The 21305-nt window shown below is 40.1% G+C and overlaps 1 protein-coding gene across 1 annotated transcript; it reads right to left on the bottom strand.

The window, feature by feature from the left end:
- Positions 1–6157: 6157 nt before the first annotated feature.
- On the bottom strand, positions 6158–12660 carry ednrba (endothelin receptor Ba). The gene is made up of 9 exons (XM_078264608.1): positions 12385–12660; positions 11034–11513; positions 10042–10154; positions 9577–9781; positions 8826–8975; positions 8382–8515; positions 8137–8245; positions 7037–7185; positions 6158–6910 (listed from the first exon to the last, which is right to left on the bottom strand). Exons 2-8 carry the CDS (start codon positions 11445–11447, stop codon positions 7051–7053), a joined length of 1260 nt encoding a protein of 419 aa, XP_078120734.1. The 5' UTR covers positions 11448–11513; positions 12385–12660; the 3' UTR covers positions 6158–6910; positions 7037–7050.
- Between the last annotated feature and the right edge of the window lie 8645 nt (positions 12661–21305).

Genomic DNA, 21305 nt, shown 5'->3' with positions numbered 1-21305 from the left:
CTGATTGGTTACCTGTGTTGTGAGTCAAGGTAACCCATAGTGACCATTGTCAGTGTGGAGCAAATGTAAACACGGGCGTATTTGCAATGTAAAGCAGCAGAGAGACAAGCAACTGATCTCCAAACAGCCCAGTGGTTTATATGATGGTGGATAGCCAGTGTGTGTGTGTGTGTGTGTGTGTGTGTGTTGATCTCAAATAAAATCAGCAGGTCAACTTCAACTAAACTAAATAGATTTCCAATATTATAACATGCTTTTTGATGACGTGTACAGTTAATGTTAACCTATATGGAAAATGTAGGTATAGGCTGAAAAATAGAGAAAAACAATATGGACAAAAAGACTAAATAGGAAGATAGATGTATAAAGTAAAAAAGACATTTGTCTTTTTTCAGTTCCTGATGCTCCCTAGTGGCAAAACTCTGCATCAACACCCTTGAGAACAAGGGTTGTTGCGTGAGCAATCTTTTCATGTCCTCTACTTCCTCTCCCTTTTTTTTTTTTATAAACGAGAAATGGAAAAGCTTATATGAACACTCATCGCAGAGTGTGGCTCAGTGATACTCAGGGGTCTGGTACAGGCTGTGTGATCACTGTTACCACTGTTTCTTAGAAATCATCAGCTCTCTCATGAGAACAGGGGCCTCTGCAGACAGCCATGCTGTCTCTGTATAGTCACTGTTGTAACGGTCGCATAACTACCCTGTCTGTGAACTTCACATAAGAGAAACTAGCTTGCCGTGCATAACCGTCATATGATCACAAATACATAGATACAAATGGAACGTGTGATACATTTTTTGACAAAAATCACAATTTAATATGTTCTTTGCTGTCGTAAGAGCTTTATTAAGCCACACTGAAGAGCGGGAGGTGATCCATAAAGGACGTGTTGTAGTTGTAAATGCAATAGAGTGCCTTGTTTATTACAAAAATAGGTTTTGAGAATTTTAACATCTGCATCTTTCAAATATGTGAAAGGGACAGCGTTTTTGAAAATATTAGTCTACCTTTAATCTCATCCATATACATCCAATATCTGTGGGTGGAGATGGACTGATAAGGCAGAAAAAATCAAGCCTACCCTTCATTCCTTTATTTTATATCATTTTCCCCCCACTTCTGCAACAGCAGGCAGGTTCAAGAATGTTGCTGGTTTGGCATAAAAATAAGGTTAACTCCCATTATTTTTGTAAAGTAGTAAAGGGCAGGGTTTTATTTTTACAGTGTGTGTGTGTGTGTGTGTGTGTGTGTGTGTGTGTGTGTGTGTGTGTGTGTGTGTGTGTGGGTGCATACTGCAAGTGATCCAAGGACCCTAAATTACAGCCATTATTTTCAGTTTACGTAATACAAACAAGTCATAATTCTGATAAGTTTGTTTTAATTCAGCTTTAAACGCTGACTTCACATGCATAGTGTGAAAAGCTGAAATTACGAGGGACTGTATGAAAATTATTATAGGGGGAGAAGGGGTCAGAAAGGTGAGAGGGTTTAGTAATTTTCTTTTGGCTGAAGGTGGCTATTCTGACTTTAGCTAGGGAGGGTCTTTTATTTTTTCTCATCCTGAATTTATATTTTGTTTCTGTCCCTTTTTAGTTACATAATTGTTACATCAAAAAGATTTTGCTTTTTTAAAAAAAGTGAAACATAAAGTTACAACACGGTCTCACGGCAGTTCGTGTAATTGTCATGTTATTTTTAATCTATTGATTCGTGTACAACAACACATTTATCTTGTTTTTTTCGTGGTGGCCAGCATGAAATGGGAACCATCTATTCAGAGATTGGGTTTTGGAAAAAAACAACGGGGAAAGGATGTCTCACACTCGCCGGGAGGCGGCCGCGGGGAACGTGCGACAATAACGGGACGGTTGTGATTAGGATAAATACGTGACTTTACATTTTCATGCTGGCGACCACGAAAAAAACGTCCCCGTGAACACGAATCAATAGATGAAATAACGTGACCATTTCACGAACTACCTTGAGACTGGGTTGAAAGTTAAGCCCATCTTAACATCCAAACAATTTTCATTCAGTCCCTTATTCGATTAATTGATTAGTTGATCGTCAACAATTTTGATAAAAAATGAATGGTCATTTTGTATGAGAAAAATGTTAAAATGTATCTGGGTACAGCTTATCAAATTAATTAAATATTTGGTTGTTTTCTTAGTCTTCTATGTTAGGAAACTAATATCTTTGGGTTTGGGTCAGATGAAACAAGCAATTTCAAAATGTTGTTGGTAAACTATGACAGGCATTATTCACTTTTTAATACATTTTATAGAATCAACAATGAATCGTGAAAACAATTGGCAGTATTTGTAGGCATGTGTCTCTTATACAAGATGGCTTTTGACCTTACTGACAAACTGCAAATAACGACACATTTACCTGATGTAAGCTACATTTTGACAATTGTCATGTTTGCAGCATTTGTCTCTGACCAACCTGCACACCTCTGGTCCCATAGATTTGTCACTTTGTCACAGACAATGATAGGAAATAAAGGGGAGGCAGGACTGTGGCACAAGACTTGCATGTAGAACTCAGTGGGAAATAGATGAAAGAAATGCCATGGTACGTCAGTCTGATGAATTCCTTCTGCTGGCCACGTCTGCTCACCTTCTGCTGCTTCTGCTGCACCATGTGTGTGTATGTGTGTGTGTGTGTGTGTGTTTGGTTTGTTGTCATGTGTTCAAGTGTGTGACATTTATACATCTGGGAAAGTGAGTGATGAGTTGCATTTTTGTGTCATTTATCAACCATTCCTTGAAGTGTGAAATCAATGGAATGTGACCAAACAGCATATCAAATTAGACACTCTCACACTCTCACACACACACACACACACACACACACACACACACACACACACACACACACACACACACACACACACACACACACACACAGAAAAATACAGGAGTGAGAGCTTTATCTGGATAACAGATGAAAGCTGATTGCATAGCTTGCTCTGCCACGCAGGATTATTCCATAAGCACCAAAATGTTAAGAAAAGGAGCAAGTTCGGCCTGTCAAATATTTGAAAAATTAAGTCAAACATCATGTTCATACGACTGCTGAAAATTGTTTTTGAATGCAGTTCGCTGGCAAGTCTGCAGAACATGCTGTGTAAATATGCAAAATGGTAGATTGTTGGGGTAGAAAAACATGAAAGAATGTTTGGAGAAAGAGAGAGCAGAGAGGGGCCAAACCAGGTCTGTTCACACCCCAACCCCTGAGACCCACAACCCAAAGCTATCAACCCTCCAATCCTGCCATGTTCCAGCACTTTATGCTGGCTTCTAAAACTGTGGGGAGGAGAAAACAAACTGTGTACTGGTATGTGGTCTGTTTGTGCGTATGTGGTGTCCAAATGTACTGCATGTATGTGTTTGTGTATGGAGAGACAGTGTGTGTGTCTGTATGTACTGAGAAGGACATACTGCCTCAAACTTCCACCCAGAGTTCCATGCAGTTAATAAAGGAAAAGACCACAATGTCTTTTGAATATAAAGAACCTCTCGGCCAAGCTAACATTATAAGTCTATGAAAAGTTTACAGTAGTTTTTATTGCTAAATGAGGTGCTATCTCTCATTAACCTTTTGGCATCAATCTGCTGCAGGTTTTCATCTCTATTTTCCGGCTCCTATAAGCAATAAAAGAGAAATGAACTCACTACAGTAGACTGCTGTAGCATTATGTCAGTTTTGGCAGAACTATGGAGTGTTTTTCCTGTTAACTTTGCTGAAGTCGAAATAGAAAGTTACAGCTGTAAGAAGAAAGATTTGAGAGACTGTAAAACTGAATCTTGTCTATTAAACATAGGAGCAGTGAGAGTAAAGTTGGGATAAACTTAAAACATGCAGAAATATTCATGTTTTGACCTTTTGGAAAAAAACAGTTCTTTCTTGTCAAGAATTAGATGTAAAGATTGATACCACTCTCATGTTTGTATGAAGCTACAGCCAGGAGACACTTATGCTGCGTTCGATTATTTATCCGAGTTCCGACTAGAAAGATAGATGTTGCCTAGCAACACGAACCAACACGCCCAATTTCCTCGGATTTCCGAGCTTGGAACTCGGACAACCCTTGAGGACACCGAGCAAGAATTCCGATACAAGATGGCTGCGCCCTGTGTGACTTGAAGTATGAATTGTTTTCATTGTTTTTGGACCGCTTTGGTTGTTTAAATGACGATTTCAATCACTCGTATTACTGCAATACCTTACTGGGTCCGTATCACTGTCTGTGGGTATGGTAATGGTAATGGTAAGGGTATGCTAAACGTGGCTAGCGTTGCTACTAGAAGATAAATTAAATTAAATAAAGTGAACGTTTTAATAGTAATAAAGTCAAAATGGTAATAGTCATAATCATAATCAAACAATGTAATGTAAGTGCTAGAAGCTTGGCCTGGTACTCAGCCAGTGCTACCGCAACAACAGCTTTCTGGGTGGCGTCCATGTTTTTCTCCAACTTGGACACGCAAAACATAGAACGCGTGTGGAAGTGACGTCATATCCGAGGTCTGAGTCAGTTCGCTGAGAATAATAGAAGCATCATTATAGTGCGTTCCATTTGTACTCGGAACTCAGATTTTCCAACAACCGTTGATGCTCCGTGCTGTTTGTATACACAAAAACAGCGTAATGTGTTATTATAAACTGACATTGCTAACAATGGCTAACCTGGCTAGAGCTAATGAAAACAATGAAAATCCGACTTGTAAATGGAACTGTTTCTAGCTGTTTCCAATCTTTTTTCAGAGTATGTACAATGATTGGTAAAAAGGCAGGGCTAGCAGCCAGTTAGCTTAGCTTAGCATAGAAAGTTACTGTGCCCGTCCAAGAAATTGCCCAATAACCCCTCGTAAAACCACAACCTGTTGTCTTTTGTATAGATTAAACAGGGTTAAAACAGATTAAATAGATGCTGATGGGCAGATTTTGTTACGTTGAGTTGCAAAAGAGAGTATTTATGCTAAGCTAGGCTAACCGGCTACTTGCGGTAGCGCATTCATCATACATACATTGGTATCAATCTTCTCATGTCATTTTTTATCCAGAAATCAGATAAGCGTATTTCCCAAAGTGTCAAACCATTCCTTTAAAATCAAGTTGACTTACTTAGCATAAACTCTGTGATAGATTACAACTGCTTCCTAAATTACAATAAACCAGGGCTGCTTGGGCCAATACATCCTTTCAATTTGAAACAAGTTTTGTAGAGCAAGATGAGATATTCTAAATTGAACCTGAGCTAATTACACTTTGATTTATAAACTGTTTAGTAAGTAGCTCACTGCACAAAATTTACTTTGTTTTGCAACTTTCTGTTTCTTTTAGCAGTGATCTTGAAGGACAATCAATCACATCAGTACTAGAGGGCCGATGCCAGTATCCACAAGCAGATACAGTATATCAGTTTAACTCTGCTGAGAGTAGAAAAGGAATACTTTAGGGAGGAATGTCCTAATGTGATTTCTTTCACTTACAGCTGCTAGATAGAACTGGGTTTGATTTAATGTCAAACCACACTGAATTGTTTCAATGTATAATGGAAGAACAGAGGCAGAGGGGTTATTTGGAGAAGTGGAGACAGGAATGCAGAGAGGAAAATAAGGGTGGAGGACAGAGAAGAGGTATAAACAAGGAAATAAAGGCAGAAAAAGAAGAGTGAGACAGTGAGTGAAGGCAAGGAGAGCAGATGAAGAGATGAGTCGAGGAGGGGTGGTGAGAGATCACAGGACAGAGAGCTTCTTTGACAACTAACATGACATGCGTGACACTGGTTTAGCCTGAAGGAACATTCCCAGGTCAGAGCTGTGTGTGTGTGTGTGTGTGTGTGTGTGTGTTTAGAGTGAAAAAGTGGGAAGAAAATTAGAGAGATCACAGTAATGTTCTGTTGGCATTCACCATCACATGATGGCGCCTGCCGTCACGCTTAAATCAAACACGCACACACACACACACACACACACACACACACACACACACACACACACACACACACACACACACACAAAGTCAGGCCACGATAATGGCCAAATCTAGAACATTTACAGTCATAAATGATTCTGACTGTGTGTCTGAACACATAATTGCACAAAAAATGTATGCGTTTCTTAACAAACAAATACACAAGTAACTAGTTCCTTATTTATTGTATTTATTTACTTAAAAAAAAAGGTAAGGATTCATATTAAGATAAGCAATTGTGACCAAATACAGTCATGAAACGCATGAAGCCTTAACAACAGGCCCAATATTGAACCGTATAATACAATAGCTGAATGGTCACACAGCTGAAATCAAACATCAGTAGTCGAATAACTAGTGGGAAAATGACACCAAGATGATACATTTAAAGGCACTAATGTAACAAGCGATAAAGAATGCAAAATGCTCAATACATACATATATTATAAATGAAATGCATAACAAAATAACGTAAACAAATCTCAAGCAAGAGCATTACATTCACTGTTTAAACTCTTCCAAGTTGCTTTAGTGTGTGGTAACAACATGCAACACAGCGGCACACTCAAATGTAGTCCGTACAATGCAGAAATGATTGCAAGATTCATAGCGTCAAAGTAACATTCACTATCCAGGCTGCGAGCCTGATGGGCTGTCTTTGATAATTGACCCTTGACCCCCAATTTTACATAACACTTGTGCTAAACTTAGCCCCTGCTTAGTTCTCAATATTTGGTGTTTTGAATACCAGTTTGCCTGCTTCACAGGCCTCTCGACCTTGTTATGCAGGAATACAGTTTTTGGAATTTACTGATGCTTATTTCTTCTTGGACAGGGTGAGTGTGCAGCGATCCATTATGGCAAGTGTTCAGAGTTTTAGGATAGAAGGGTTTCATCTCATTAATTTCCAAATACACGTCTGTTGAAGTTAAAGGAGACATCATATGATGTTGTAGATAAGGTCAAAATGAACACTTATTGTCATTCAGTCAGACATACTTGAATATTTCGGGGTTTTTTGCCATCATATTTCCTCCTTTCTCACCTCTATGCACATCCTCAGGCTGAAGTGGACTTGTTGGTCGTGCGGGAGTTGCTCTGGTCGGAGGCTCGTTCTGTGACTTTCAGCTTCATGCATGACTGCTTCTCATCCATCAACATCTCAGCTGGTAGGCACCAGCAGCACAGGCAGGACTAGAGGAACAGGACAGAACAAGATTTTAGTATCAGAAGCGTTCTGGTTTTCGTTTTGTAATCTGAGTTGTATCGACCAATCACGTTTGAGCAGGCTTTGGTTGCATGCAGGTAAACAGTCTGTGTGTAGAGTAAAAGAGGCAGAACGCTTTGGTCGAAATGCAATCTCTCGAACCTGAAGACAATTTAGCTTTTTATTAGCTTTTTATTTATTTATTCATCTGCATTCATATGCAGATATCTGTTGAAAGAGATTAGCCGATATATCGTCTGGACCTAAAACACAAAGGCCTACAACAAGTATCAAATCGAACTGTAAACAATGACCAGCGCACGGAAGAGGAAGTTTTGGCACAGATATCCGTTATCTGGATATCCGCTGGCTCCACAGGAACCCCCAAAATATCGCTGTTGCCCCCAGAGGCTAAATCGTGATCAGACCGATAGCCGATGGGTTCAGAGATTGCCTTGAAGGTAGTTTGAAATAGTTTGAAATCTTATTTGCTTTCTGCCCTAGAGTTAGATATAAAAAGATCAATATCCCTCTCATGTTTGTCCGTTCAAATAATGCTGGAGCCAGCAGCTGGTTAGCTTAGCTTAGCACAGGAAGTTAATGCGCCCTTCACACAACCACAATGTTGTCTTTAGCTTTTTATACAGATTATACAATTGAGATTTAACATGTTAATTCGTGAGCTTTATAGGTGCTGGTAGGTGTATTTTGTTTTTCTGTCGAACAGAGCCAGGCTAGCTGTTTTCCTCTGTTTTCAGTTTCTATACTAAGCTACGCTAACCGGCGGTTTTATATTAATCGTATGAAAATGAGATTGGTATCAATCTTCTCATTTAACTCTCGGCAAGAAAACGAATAAATGTGTTCCCCAAAATGTCAACTATTCTTAAAGATATTTTCACTCTGCACGTGGCATATGTTACTAAGTTGCACCTTACCCTGAAGCAGTTTTTGAAGCGCTTGCTGACCATGTAGAGGGCGATTGGGTTGATGCAGGAGTTGATAGATGCCATGTTGATGCCAATGTAGTCCAACACCAAAAAGAAACTAAAAAGGTTACAGAGACACATTAGTCGTCAACTTCTCCCTTCCTGGAGGGTGATTTATTATTCTACTAAATGATCTAGTGTCCTCTGTTCTTTATTTCTTTTGTGGACTGCGGAACATGTATTTTCTTCCATACCTGAGCAGTTCGCAGCGGTTTGGATCTTTCTCATCGTAGATGGTGAGCTTCAGGATACGGCTGAGGTGGAGAGGCAGCCAGCACAGAGCGAAGACCAGAACCAGACAGAACACAGTCTTAGCCACCTCCCTTCGCTGAACAAACAAACACACATATTTCACCGTATAGTTTATCATGACAGGTTTGGCCCAGATAGGGACATGGTCAAATTTGGATACAAAGAAATCTTTTATACAAAAAGTAGACATTTCCAATGATGTACATCATTGGAAACTTTTTGTATAACAGTTTTCATAAATCAAAACAAATTAAGTAGAACATTGAAGTGGCAAATTAGGCTAGAGTAAAGTTTGAGGTAAAAAGACAAAACTGTATTTTGAATAGCTTTAATTGGACACAATTATGTAAATGTATGATTAAGTCTTGTGTCAACCATCAGCAAACCTGCTTGAGGTGGTCACTGAGAGCAATCTGGACTCCATTCTTCTTCCTCAGCATCTCACAGGTCATCAGGGTGTAGAAAATAGCAGTGCAGACCAATGGCAGGCAGAAATATGCACTGAACAGCCACCAGTCCTTCGCTGATTTATAAAACTACACAGAGAAAATAGGAAAACAGCACTGAATTACGAATGAGCATCTGCATGAGAGAGCTTAAAGTTAAAGGTGAAACATGTCAGAAGTAAATTTAATGGAGTGTATCCCCACTCTGGACAGGAGTGAGGGACTCAAGGGTGTGTCTCAAATTCACTTGTTGACTTGCGTTTAAAATCCATTTATCAAAGTACCTCAGTGGAATAAAGGTTCATTGCTGTTATTTTATGATTAATAAAAGATATGTGAACACACACATATACACACACACACATACACACACACACGCAGGCGCTGCATTTTTGTCTGCAGCCAAGAGAGCGATAACTCCTGGGATATACAGTTCTTTCTATTTGACAATACTTCACTGTCTGTAAACTCTCTCTAACCACAATCTAGCCAGGAACTCTTTCACTGTATGGTAAGTCATACACAAGTCAGCATGCGTGCCAACATGCACATCTGCGTCTCGTTGTGTGTCTATACATGTCAGTATGTATTATATGTGCATGTGTAGGTTAACATAGTGTACAGCTGTGTCAACACACTATTTTTCTCCACACTGAGTTATATGTCTCAAAGTCTGTATGCCGCAGCTCACCCTCATAAAGTCGGTTTTCTGCATGGGGTGAAGCAAACAGATCCTCAAGTGTTCTCCTTTGTAGTCCATGGTGATCATGTCGAAGGCTATTGCCTCTGGCACAGCCAGGACAATGGATAATATCCAAATGAGCGCTATCTCGATAGCCATCCACTTTGGAACTCCGATCCCTTTGATACGGCTCCAAGATGCCACGGCACGATACCTGGAAAATCAAACGTGCAGTCAGTCATCCAACAAACTAACATTAATGAAAGAAATAGTTTGACGTTTTGGGAAATACACATTCACTTTCTTGCTGAGGGTTAGCTGAAAAGAATGATACCACTCTCATGTCTGTACGGTAAATATATCTAGAGCAGCAATTAATCCCTGACTGTTGATGTCGCGTTAGGAAATGAAAACAGGACCTAACATGAAAGGAAGGGTGAGTTTGTGTTGTCCATTGGTTGTGGCCATAATTACCTGTCAATACTCAAAGCGCACAGACTCAGCACTGTGATGCCCACTGAGGCTTTCTGGACAAATGGCACCAGCTTGCACAGAGTCACTCCGAAAGGCCAGTCCTCTGCCAGGAGCTGGAGAGAGAGACAGAAAGAGTTGATGACAGAGTTAAACCATGAGAGGCAGTGAAGCAAATTGTCTGGCTCCAAGTTGTTCTCCCCAGCCTCAGGCATCCAGTGTTGACCAGATATGCGTGAACCTGAACTTATCGGTTTCTGTGAAGCTTTTTTCTCTCTCCTTTACAAGTCAAAAATATTTTGGTCTTTTCTTGAAAACATCGCGCGGTCTGTGTTTGGCCTCAAGGTACTGTAACCCAGACAGGTACAGTAGCTCTTGGAGAACAACAAAACCTTGCTAAACCTTAACAATAAAAACAATTAAGACTTTTCATGTCTGCTTTGGATGAGTGACTGGAATCTAAGTGTGGATGAATTGGAATCATATGTAGCCCTGTATCTCCACATACCACCCTGTCTCTCCTGTCCTTGCTCTGGTATGCAACAGCAGCCAGTTGTTTTAACATGCTCTCCCCCTTACCCAAATATACAGACACTTTACACACACACACACACACACACACACACACACACACACACACACACACACACACACACACACACACACACACACACACACACACACACACACACACACACACACACGCAAAATGAGCCCAACAGACAATAATATGCCAGAGACATAAGGGGATATAGAGGGGCTCAGCATCTAGTAAAGTAATAACATGGGTAAAGCCCCCTTTCAAGAGTGTGTATGTGTCTGCTCGCATGTGCTTTTGTGTAAAGGATTTAAAATCCAATATGCAGCAAAATATTTGCATATGACCTATAGAGTTCAACAAAAATTAGTTCAATATCTAAGGGGAGTTTTGAATTGACTGAAAAAATATTGTTCAGGCCAAAAAGATCAATGTAAACCTATAGGGTATTGCTCACCTTGTAAACATTAATGGGAATGGCGATGATGATGTGCAGCAAGTCTCCAAGTGCCAAGCTGCCAATTAGGATGTTCGGCCCGTTACGCATGCACTTATTCTTATAGATGATTCTCAGCAGAGTGGAATTACCAATAATACCCACAACAAACACCAGGCATGACACCACTGTATTGATGTACTTGAAGGTGTCTCGGATTTCTGTGGGTCCGGTGCACATGGGGGGTAGCCGGCGGCGGGGCATGGTGATGTTAGGCCTCACTGGACCCTGCACATCTCTCTCTACGAGCCCAAGTCTCTGGGTAACAGTGAGAAGGTCCTGGGGTGCTTGTTTCTTTGGCTCCAACTGCCCACTGGCCACAAGGATGTGACCCGCCAAGAGGAATAACTCCAAGCAGAGGAGATGAATCTTCATCCTGGAGTTTGGTTACAGCTATGGCTTTTATACAACAAGGATGCAACTGATCCTCTTTGAGTGTGCCTGGAACAAAAATGGCAAGCAAGTAATGTATTCAGCCCTGTAATCTGGACAGGAATATTATTTTTATTTTATATTACTTTATGAAAAAATAACCTCACTGTTTACTAGGTATATTAGGCTCCAGGGTTTATTATGTGACTTTAGCTCACTGCCATCTCTATACAAACTCACTAAAATTCACAACTAAAATCTGCAGACACACCCTGCAGAAACACTTAAGTCATTTTTAGTTTAGGGACTGTACATAAATGATTAGGGGGAAGAGAGGTGGTCAGAAAAGGGAAAATATTGTTATTTTTATTTTAGCTAAAGATAGGGTAGTCTGTGGCGGGGTTAGCTCAGTTGGTAGAACAGACGTACATATATAGAGGTCTATGCCTTGATGCAGACGCAGGTCCAAGGTTCGAGTTCAACCTGGACGATTTCCTGCATGTCTTCCCCCTTTCATATCTAGCTGTCCTTTCCATTAGAGGCTGAAATGCCCAAAAACAAATCTTAAAAAAAAAAGATAGGGTAGTCTGACCTTTGGGAGAGCAGGTGTTGATCATCATTATTTAAATCTTTTTTTGCAATATTAATAGTTCCATAAATATTAACGTCGAAAGACAACTTGCACTTTCACGTGGTTCATGTATGTGCACTTTCCCACAATCGGGACAACACTTCTCTCTGTATCAGGGTTTTTACGAATGTGTACATTGGTGACGCTCATAAGATATTCTATTAAGATAATAAGGTTTAAATTAGGTAAATGATTAAACAAGTTGAACCAACTAATATACTTATACTGTCATTTAAAAAGTAAAACCCCCATTACCGCCCCAACACTTTTTATACAGCCCCAGTCAGTGCTGTTTAAGCTCTTACTTACCTAACTCCCAGCTGAGGTAGAAATCGTCCAGTATTTGTGCCTCTTAGATCAAACTGTTCCAGTAACTCTCAAGCTCTCAGGACAGAGAAAAGTTCCCAAATTGGAGGGATGCTGTTCCTGAAGTGACAGTCCAGTCATCTCCAACAGCAGCTTCTCTCTCCGTCACTGGCGTCAAAGTGAAAAAGCTCCAACTCTGTGCTCCAGTCCGCTCCTCTTGGTAGTTCACTCTTCTCCAGTACTGGCCGCTGAGTCTCAGTGTACACAGTGTCAAGAGTCTGCTGAGTTGATCCCTGCCCTCCAACCCCTCCTCTTCTTATGGAGGGGAAGGAGTGGGTGGAGGAAGACAGAGGAAGACAGGCAGGATGTTCATAAGTTATTGTGTTCATCAAAGTGCCCTCGTTTTAATGCAAGAAACAGGTTTAAATCATAAATCAGTTAATGAGGATTTATAGTGTGTGGTTGGTACTCAGTGTTGAGTTTTTAGTGCCTTACTTTATTTTTATGGTACATTTTTGGCATTAACTATTAATATTCTGACAGGGATTGATCATTGCTATTTCAATTGTCATATTAAAGTGTTTCAGGTTTGCACTGCCATTGTTCTTTTTCGTAAGACATATTGTGAAACAAAACCAGTATTTTATATTTATTTATTTGCCATTTCATTTAATCTACATTTCAGTCATGTTCATTTCATCAACAACAATCCTATCACTTGGGTTTTATCAGGCTGTCAATGTGAGTAGTCACATTGTAAATAACTGCACCATGTTCGCCAAGCTGTTTCTCATAGTAATGAGAAATGACATCAAGAAAGATGCAGAGGTGGCCGGGCACATACATAGAGGTGTATTCCTCAACGCAGAAGGTCCAGGGTTCGAGTCCGACCTGTGACAATTTCCTGCATGTCTTCCCCCTCTCTCTCCTCTTCCATATCTAGCTGTCCTATCCATTAAAGGCGGAAATACAAAAAAAAGAAAAAAAAGAAAGATGCAGAGGACACACGAGTCTTCACATTAGAACTTTTTCTCTGTAGTATTTCAATCAGGAGAGACTTCGTTGCAGATATGCAAAGATTTATTGTACATAAGTATAATGTAAATGTACAGAGTCTTTGGAGGAGTAGACTCCATCGTTAAAAATATTTTAAAGGGGTAGAGAAGCTAGACATATTCCCCCCGATGGAGCCTAGACACTGGTGATGGTGGAGAAGGAACCCGGAGACTGAACAAAGGAGCTGTCTGCCGGAAAGGGACTCAGGTTGCTGTGGTTGACGATGACCAGAGGTGGAATGGGAGGAGGAGGGTTGCACGTTTGCCTGAAAAGACAGCTGATAGCAAGGAGAGAAGACATTTAAAGCAGGATGTCATGCTGTGATTGGATCATGAAGGTCGTGGCCAATTCTGGTTGGTTTACTGAAAGGTGAACCCCTTTTAACAGCTGAATAGTTTTAGGACGAGATAGTGGTGATTGAAGTTATTTAGAAGTCTTCCTGAAAGAATTTGCGCTGAGCTCCATTTGCTGTTAATGTCATAAAATCAGTATGTATTTAACCTGTTAACCTGGAATGGAAGCCAGAGCAGCCAGAGCATAACGTACAAAACGTAATTTTCTGCCGCTATGCGGTCACCATAGGGATCTCTCAATCGAAACAAGGACTTTTTGATGATGTCGTGAAGTTGCGTGGGATCATGGGAGTTGTTGTCTTCACCATTGCGATCAAAATGTATCTATTTACGGTCGAGGTATCATTTTTATTACTAGTAATAACTTAATGACCTGAGGTGTGTCTCTTGTACTTTATAGACCAGAGGTTCTCAATCTTTTTTCAGCCAAAGACCCTTGCAAGATAGAGAATATATACTTTTTTTCCACACTTCTTTAGTCCTTTAGTGAAAGGACAACACAAGAGAAATGTATTAGACATTTATTAAATATATATTTAAATATATATAATATATAATTCGTTGAACTTCGAAGGCTTTCTGTATGATATCGTACGAAAAGTCATGCACAATTTTTCGTGCCTTATCCTATGAATGTCCAGCAATGTGAGCAATCAGTGTGCCTGCGCAAGCCCCTGCAGTGAAGAACCTGTTTAGGCAACAAAACTACTTGGTTAGGTTTAGAAAAAGATTGTGGTCTGGGTTAAAATAAGTAGGTTTGTTATGTAAGTTAAGTACATAAGTAAGTAGGAATAAGTATGAACAGTGAATGAGAAAAGCCTGCATAATTTAAAATGATAAATTTTGAGAATCTCTGGTCTAGACCACACCTGTATTGGCCCTGTGTTGATCCTCCCTGTGAGGCTCAGATTTTCTGAGAAGAGTCTTTCTCACAGGCCAGACGACGGCCATCAGCACCAGATGTGTTTTTCTGATGATAGATTACCATCTCAGCGGAGCCTTAAGAACTTCTATTAGATAGACTGTGTTTTTCTACGTTTTGACTACTGCATGTGCACTTCAGCAATAGAGTTCAAAGAAAGAGATGCTCATCCTTGTTGTAGTGTTCCACTTACTAACACTGCATAGTCTGCTTAATTATTAGGGGGTTAGAGGGGTCAGAAATAAGGAATGGTATTGTAATATTGATTAAATCAATTCACCAAAGTTCAGGGAAAGATGACTAATCTTAAAGTTTTATTTGCAAATTTTTACTTCATTTATACAGCTGAATTATAAACCATAAAGATGTGTGGATGTGGATAATGAAATATTGTTAACCGATTTTCAGTAGATGACCTTCCTAGAAGCTATCTCGACAATTCATCATGTAAAGTGACTCAGCATATACTGTACAGTATAAGCCTGTATAGATTGTATAATACAGCCTTGCATGTGATGTGAACCAGTGGCAGAATGTAACTAAGTACATATACTAAAGTGCGTATATGATACCATTTTATGATACCTTGTTCTTGTATTATAATTCAGAGGGAAATGTTATACTTTGCTTTACTAGTTACTTTACAAATTAAGATTTTGCATACACGTAAATGTACAGAGTGCATACACACAACATATAATAATGTTATATGTTCAAAATGTCATTACAAGTACCTACCATGTGAAGTGATTCCTTCCGAGTGAACACAGTGAATTTGACTGCAGTAGATGTGAAAGAAATGCATGAAAGTTCTGCTAATTCAGTCCTGTTTAGTTCCAGTGTTGAGACAGCGTTTAAGAGTGCTTAGGGACCGTCTACAAACTACAACACTGAAAAGAGATACAACAAAAATATGTAGGCTATTAATTTAATGATTAAATAAGGTAGTGTCTCCAAACTTACCTCAATTATAACTTGTCTCCTGCTAGTTGTACTACAGCACTTTGAAAATATATTTGTATCTCTTTTCAGTGTTGTAGTTTGTAGACGGTCCCTAAGCACTGTTAAATGCTGTCTCCTTGCGAAACAAAGCACTCCTTGCAGTATCAACACCGGAACTAAACTTTTATGCATTTCTTTCACATCTACTGCAGTCAGATTCACTGTGTTCACTCGGAAGGAATCACTTCACATGGGTAGGCACTTTTAATGACATTTTGAACATGTTAAGAGGCTAAAAACAAGTTTAAAACTTGCCCTGTTTAAGCCTGTTGGGTGCTAATGCTAGCAGGAGGATAACACGGTGTAGGCAGCACCGATTGGTTTCATTTTTCTCGCTACTGACAGCACTCCAAATTTTAAAACAACAGAGCTACGTGTTGGAATCAACCAGAATTCTCCTTTAACAACATTGTCACTTTTTGTTTGTTACTTCTTTTCCAGTTTGCCACTGCTTGCAGCTATGTTTGAAAATGTGAAAAATTCTACATGCCATGTGATAGCAAAGCTATCCCAATATCACGGCTAAGATGTGAGGAGCAGTAGGCGAGCCTTGTAAGTAGGGAGACACTCCTCTGGCTCAGGCTCAAGTCCCAGTGGCAACAAGCATCGAACACTGAAACCCTACATGACTCCGTAACTTTGGTCTGTAGACGGAAGCGTTCTGGCTTGGGGATCATTAACATTTGATTTAAAAGGAAAAAACACAAAATTCCACATAAAAGGAATATTGACTTTGAGTGGGAGGGGTTTAATAAAGTTTGGGCAAACTTAACAGTAAAATGGGACCCAACGGGACAAAAAAAACAAATAATGTTGATCACAACTTTTAATATATTTTGCTAATAATAATGTATCCCATATATAAAGACAGCACAAAAAAATCTTCTTGAGCCTTTTTAAATATTTGGTACCTTTTGGCATCAAGAACTTAGTTGTACGTCCTCAGGTGCAGTGTTGTGCGGTAATGCATTACTTTGTAATGTGTTACAGTAATTTTAGTAATTTAGTAATGAGTAGTGTAAGGGGATTACAATTTGAAATTCAGTAATTATATTACAGTTACTAATCCCAGTGATGCTCTGTCACTTTGACAATTTGTAGGTTAACTTGTTTTCCGTCTTACTGTTAGTTTATGGAGGGTAGATATCAGTTTGGTCCCAGTGCGTTCAGTGGACAGAAGACAGACTAGTTCGGTAGATATCTGCTTGGTACACTACAGGGGCTGGAAGTGTGGAAAACCACTAAAAGCACAGAAATGCACTTCCTGGTAACTCCAATGTTGCCTTACTTAGGTGTTTTCTCTTAGCTGGCTTGCTAACATTACGCACGGATAACGCAACATTTCGGAATCACCTGGTTCACTTCACAATTGAAGGGTGAGGGATGGGACTTCATGCAGTCACTGGGTTGGTGACAGTGACTGATGTCCCAATGAACAGATTTACAATTAAAAGCAAAGCAACATTTCCTTTCAGCATTGGCTATGTTTTTCACGCGCCCCCAGCCACCCCCACCCCAGCAGAAAATCATCTTCTGATATACTAGATCCAACAAGGACAAAGGGCTGACTTGTTTTGAACAAGCAGTGGTTCATTGCCCTCAGTGTCAACAAGAGGGAACCTTACCTAACACACAATACGCCCTCTGAGCTTACTCTGTTAGAAGCAGGACATACTCATTTTATAGCTGAAGTATGCCTGCCGGTGTGTATGCATAAATCTTGTGTGTGTAAATCCTGTGTGTCCTTGTCCCCAAGAGGCAGAACAGGCTGGCCTCTGCCTTGTGATCTGGGTGGTGGGTTAATAGGCTAATTAGCTGCTGTTTTATTAGACCTATAAAAGAAGAATTTCCTAGTTGAGTCCTATCTTAACTCTATCAGTCCTTTGTGCCTTGTGCTTGGCTCTCGTCTCATCACCCCAGTTTTAGACCCCTTGGACTGGTTACCAATTTGTTTTAGAATTCATTTTAAGATCTTACTCTTCACTTATAAGGCTCTACATGGTCAGGCGCCATAATACAAATTAATATTAAATTCAAAAAGTCTCTCGTCTCCTCGTTCGTCCACTTCCATCTGTCTTTGTTGACACCCGCCATGTGTGCAAACAGAGCGGAAATACTGGGCGGAAATGAACTAAAACTTCTTCTTCGTTTTGTGGCGGGTTGCAACCATGAAATGACCTAAAACGTAATCACAATTCATTATTTATTCGGCAAATAACGTTTCCATCAGCGTTTATCGCATAAGCCGTATATCGATCAAGATAAAATCCAATGACACCGAACGTATTTCCTTTGAGTCGATATTCATGAAATTTAATCGAATTTTACTGTTTCCATAAGGCATTTTTCATTTGATATCACTTCATTTGGATAAAAACGTGTGGATGGAAACATAGCTACTGTCCAAACGTCCGTATTTTACGAGTTCGGAGTGAGAATGTGTTGACATCAGTCAGCTCTTAACCCCTAACTGTCCAAAAAGACCTCTCAGATCTGCAGGGTTAGGCATGCTAGCTGTTCCGGAGTCCAGGTTAAGGTCAAGCGGTGATCAAGTGTTTCCTGAACTGGCACCTCAGTCTTCCAGTTAGTATTCGATCAGCTGGCACTGTTTCTACTTTTAAATCCTGTCTTAAGACACAATTTTACACAACTTCTTTACATATTAGAGCTGTGTTGTGCAACAACCTGATTTAAGCTCATTTTAATAGTCTGACTGGTTCTACCTGTGGAGGATTTATTTGTAAATTATTATTAAGAAGGTTTATTGACTGTGTGCTTTTATTTTTCTGTTCTTGAGGTTTTTTACTCTCTGTATTTGGGACATCTTTTTATGTTGTCTATGGAAAGCACGTTGTGGTCTCAGCTTGAAAGTGCTAAACAAAAAAATGTATTCTTATTATTATTAATTTGTAAATTAGGAGGTCCTGGAACAGAGAAAGGGTGCTGTTCCAGCAGGTCAGGGGGAGAGAAAAAGTCACGGAACGCATGTAAAAGAATAGCCTTGTTACACAGGTAGGAACCTGTGTCCAGTCTGTGTCCTTTACCCCCCCCCCCCCTCCCAACCATTTCCAGAGTTTGACTTTCTCCTCTGTTGAGAGATGAAAAAAAGACATTGTGACCTTCACATCAACATTAGGCACCGATGAAATGACTAAACTGCAGCCCTGGGGCTACCACTGCTCCTAGGAGGCAACACTGCATGTGCTTGTGTGTGTGTGCGTATGTCATTGTGCATGTTTATTCCCCCTTAGTCCATCTTCTTTTCTCTCTTTCCCTCTGTGTGGTTATCTTACTGTTATAATAGCCCATTAACACTGAGCCCTTCTTGACATCAACACAATACACTCTTATGTGTCTGTCTTCTGTCTAAAGGACTTCCCCAATGTTTCAAAAGAGCAAATGTGCATGAGTAACAGAACACACAAAACTTGCTGATGTTTCGGAAGCACGACACAGAGAGACGAAAGAAGAAGTTTATCTAAAGAGAATGCCATGTATCTCTGCTGTTGCTTGGATACATGTATTTTTTAGGGCGCCAAGCTTGAAATATTCCACATATTGCACATAAGGATGCAGTTGGTTGGCATCCGTGGTAAACTGTCTGCAGGGCTTTTTTCCATAGTGGCTCCTTCTTCCCCTGTTAGATCACTCCTCCACACATTATCTCATGCACTTCATGCATTTCTTCAACCATCCTTTGAACTGTCTCACCATAAATATATCACACAGCCGGCCTCCCTTCTTCGTTCATTATTTCTTTTTCACTCCCTCCCTTCTTAAAGGAAAGATCCATCTTTCCTGTCTCTGTTGCTCTCCTTCCTCCTCCCCCGGTAGCTGCTGTGTTCATTTGGCATGTGGCCACACACACATACACACACACACACACACACACACACACACACACACACACACACACACAGAGTCAGGCCACGATAATGGCCAAATCTAGAACATTTACAGTCATAAATGATTTTGACCGTGTGTCTGAACAGATAATTGCTTGAAAATGTATGCATTTCTCAACAAACAAATACACAAGTAACTAGTTCCTTATTTATTGTATTTATTTACTTTTTTTAATAAAAAAAAAAAAAAAAACAAGGTAAGGAGTCAGATGAAGACAAGCAATTGTGACCAAATACAGTCACGAAACGCATGAAGCCTTAACAACAGGCCCAATATTGAACTCACTCACTCACTCACTCACTCACTCACTCACTCACTCACTCACTCACACACAAATAACAACAACAACCACCAGCAGCAGCAGTGTGTGAATCGATTAAAGACAGACTTTCACCTTGGACATGTTTGGGATCACCACCGAAGCCATGCTTATCTTTGCAAAAGACATAATGTAGTCTCACCCGGTGGGAGAAAACAGTGGAACAGCAATTTTGCTTCAGTGTCAATGTCTTTTGGAGACTGTGAGAGTTATAAAGGATTCGCTATGGGGGAATGTGACTTTTCCTAATTCAATTTCTCCCTCTACTGTATCTCCCTCTGTCTCTTGTCCTTTAGTGAAACCCTCACAGTAATTAAACTGGTTCAAAAAGAATTATTACAGTATTCATCCCCCAAGCAGTGAAACTTAACGCATAATAGTCTTCACATGGTGTAGAGCAGCTTACTGCATGTAATATGCCACAAAGGTGGCTCTCTTTCTCTCTGGTCTGTCACACTCTCTTTCTGTTTCTCACACATTGATTTCAGGCAGTCATCAGGCTAGCACCTTCCCCAGAACAAAACACAACATATTTTCTGGTTTTTCACACAAACAGCACAGCTTTCTCTCTATCTCATGACTGACCCATTCTTCTTATCTGTCAAATACTGTATATATGATGTTTTGACAATGGTAAAAACAAACAAACACACCGTTAGTCCATTATTTGCTTTTATTCTCGAATTAAACCCACCCAAAGCTAAACTGAGCACATTCATTTAATAAAGGATGTGCTAGAAATGGATAGCCAAAGTGCGTTATCTAACTAAAATGGAAGCAGTGTCTGTCTGTCTGTCTGTCTGTCTGTCTGTCTGACTTTCTGTCTGTCTGTCCTTTGATTTTCTGTATGAGAGGGGACATCTATTAACTGTTACACCGCCAAACGGGATGCTGGGTACAGCTCGCTCTCCAGTGCTCGCTAGATAGAACGATAAAATCCGAGCGACAGTTGCTGGTTGTATTTAGCCCATACAGAGCTCCGAGACGCTGGCTACCAGCGGCAATTGTTTAGCCGCCAGAACGTGACTGTGAGCCGGGTACAGACACTGCCAGATGGTGGTCCTTTCAGGGGCCATGGTAGTTGAGTTTAGCCAGAAGGTTGAGCGTCATGCGGCGATGACAGTTAGGTTTAGGCACCAAAATGACTAGTTCAGTTTAGGGAAAAGATCGTGGTTTGGATTAAAACAAGACCGAGCGGCAAACAAGCATTTCCTGGGTGAAAGTATTTTGGTTTCGTCACGAAATGAACTCCGCTCTCCGAATTGAGAGCATACCTATATATATATAGGTATGCTATATATATATATATATATATATATATATATATATATATATATATATATATATATATATATATATATATACA

The sequence above is a fragment of the Sander vitreus genome, chromosome 12 (assembly GCF_031162955.1).
Source record: "Sander vitreus isolate 19-12246 chromosome 12, sanVit1, whole genome shotgun sequence".
Classification (NCBI taxonomy): Eukaryota; Metazoa; Chordata; class Actinopteri; order Perciformes; family Percidae; genus Sander; species Sander vitreus.
This window is presented reverse-complemented; position numbering and strand designations above follow the sequence as displayed.

Bases quoted from the DNA above. Each gene is read 5' to 3' on its own strand.
- ednrba (XM_078264608.1), bottom strand. From the start codon at position 11,447: ATGAAGATTCATCTCCTCTGCTTGGAGTTATTCCTCTTGGCGGGTCAC. The intron at 8,976-9,576 runs GTGAGCTGCGGC...TTCTCTGTGTAG, and splicing joins AGAAAACCGACTTTATGAGG to TTTTATAAATCAGCGAAGGA. The intron at 8,516-8,825 runs GTTTGCTGATGG...TTGTTTGTTCAG, and splicing joins TCAGTGACCACCTCAAGCAG to CGAAGGGAGGTGGCTAAGAC.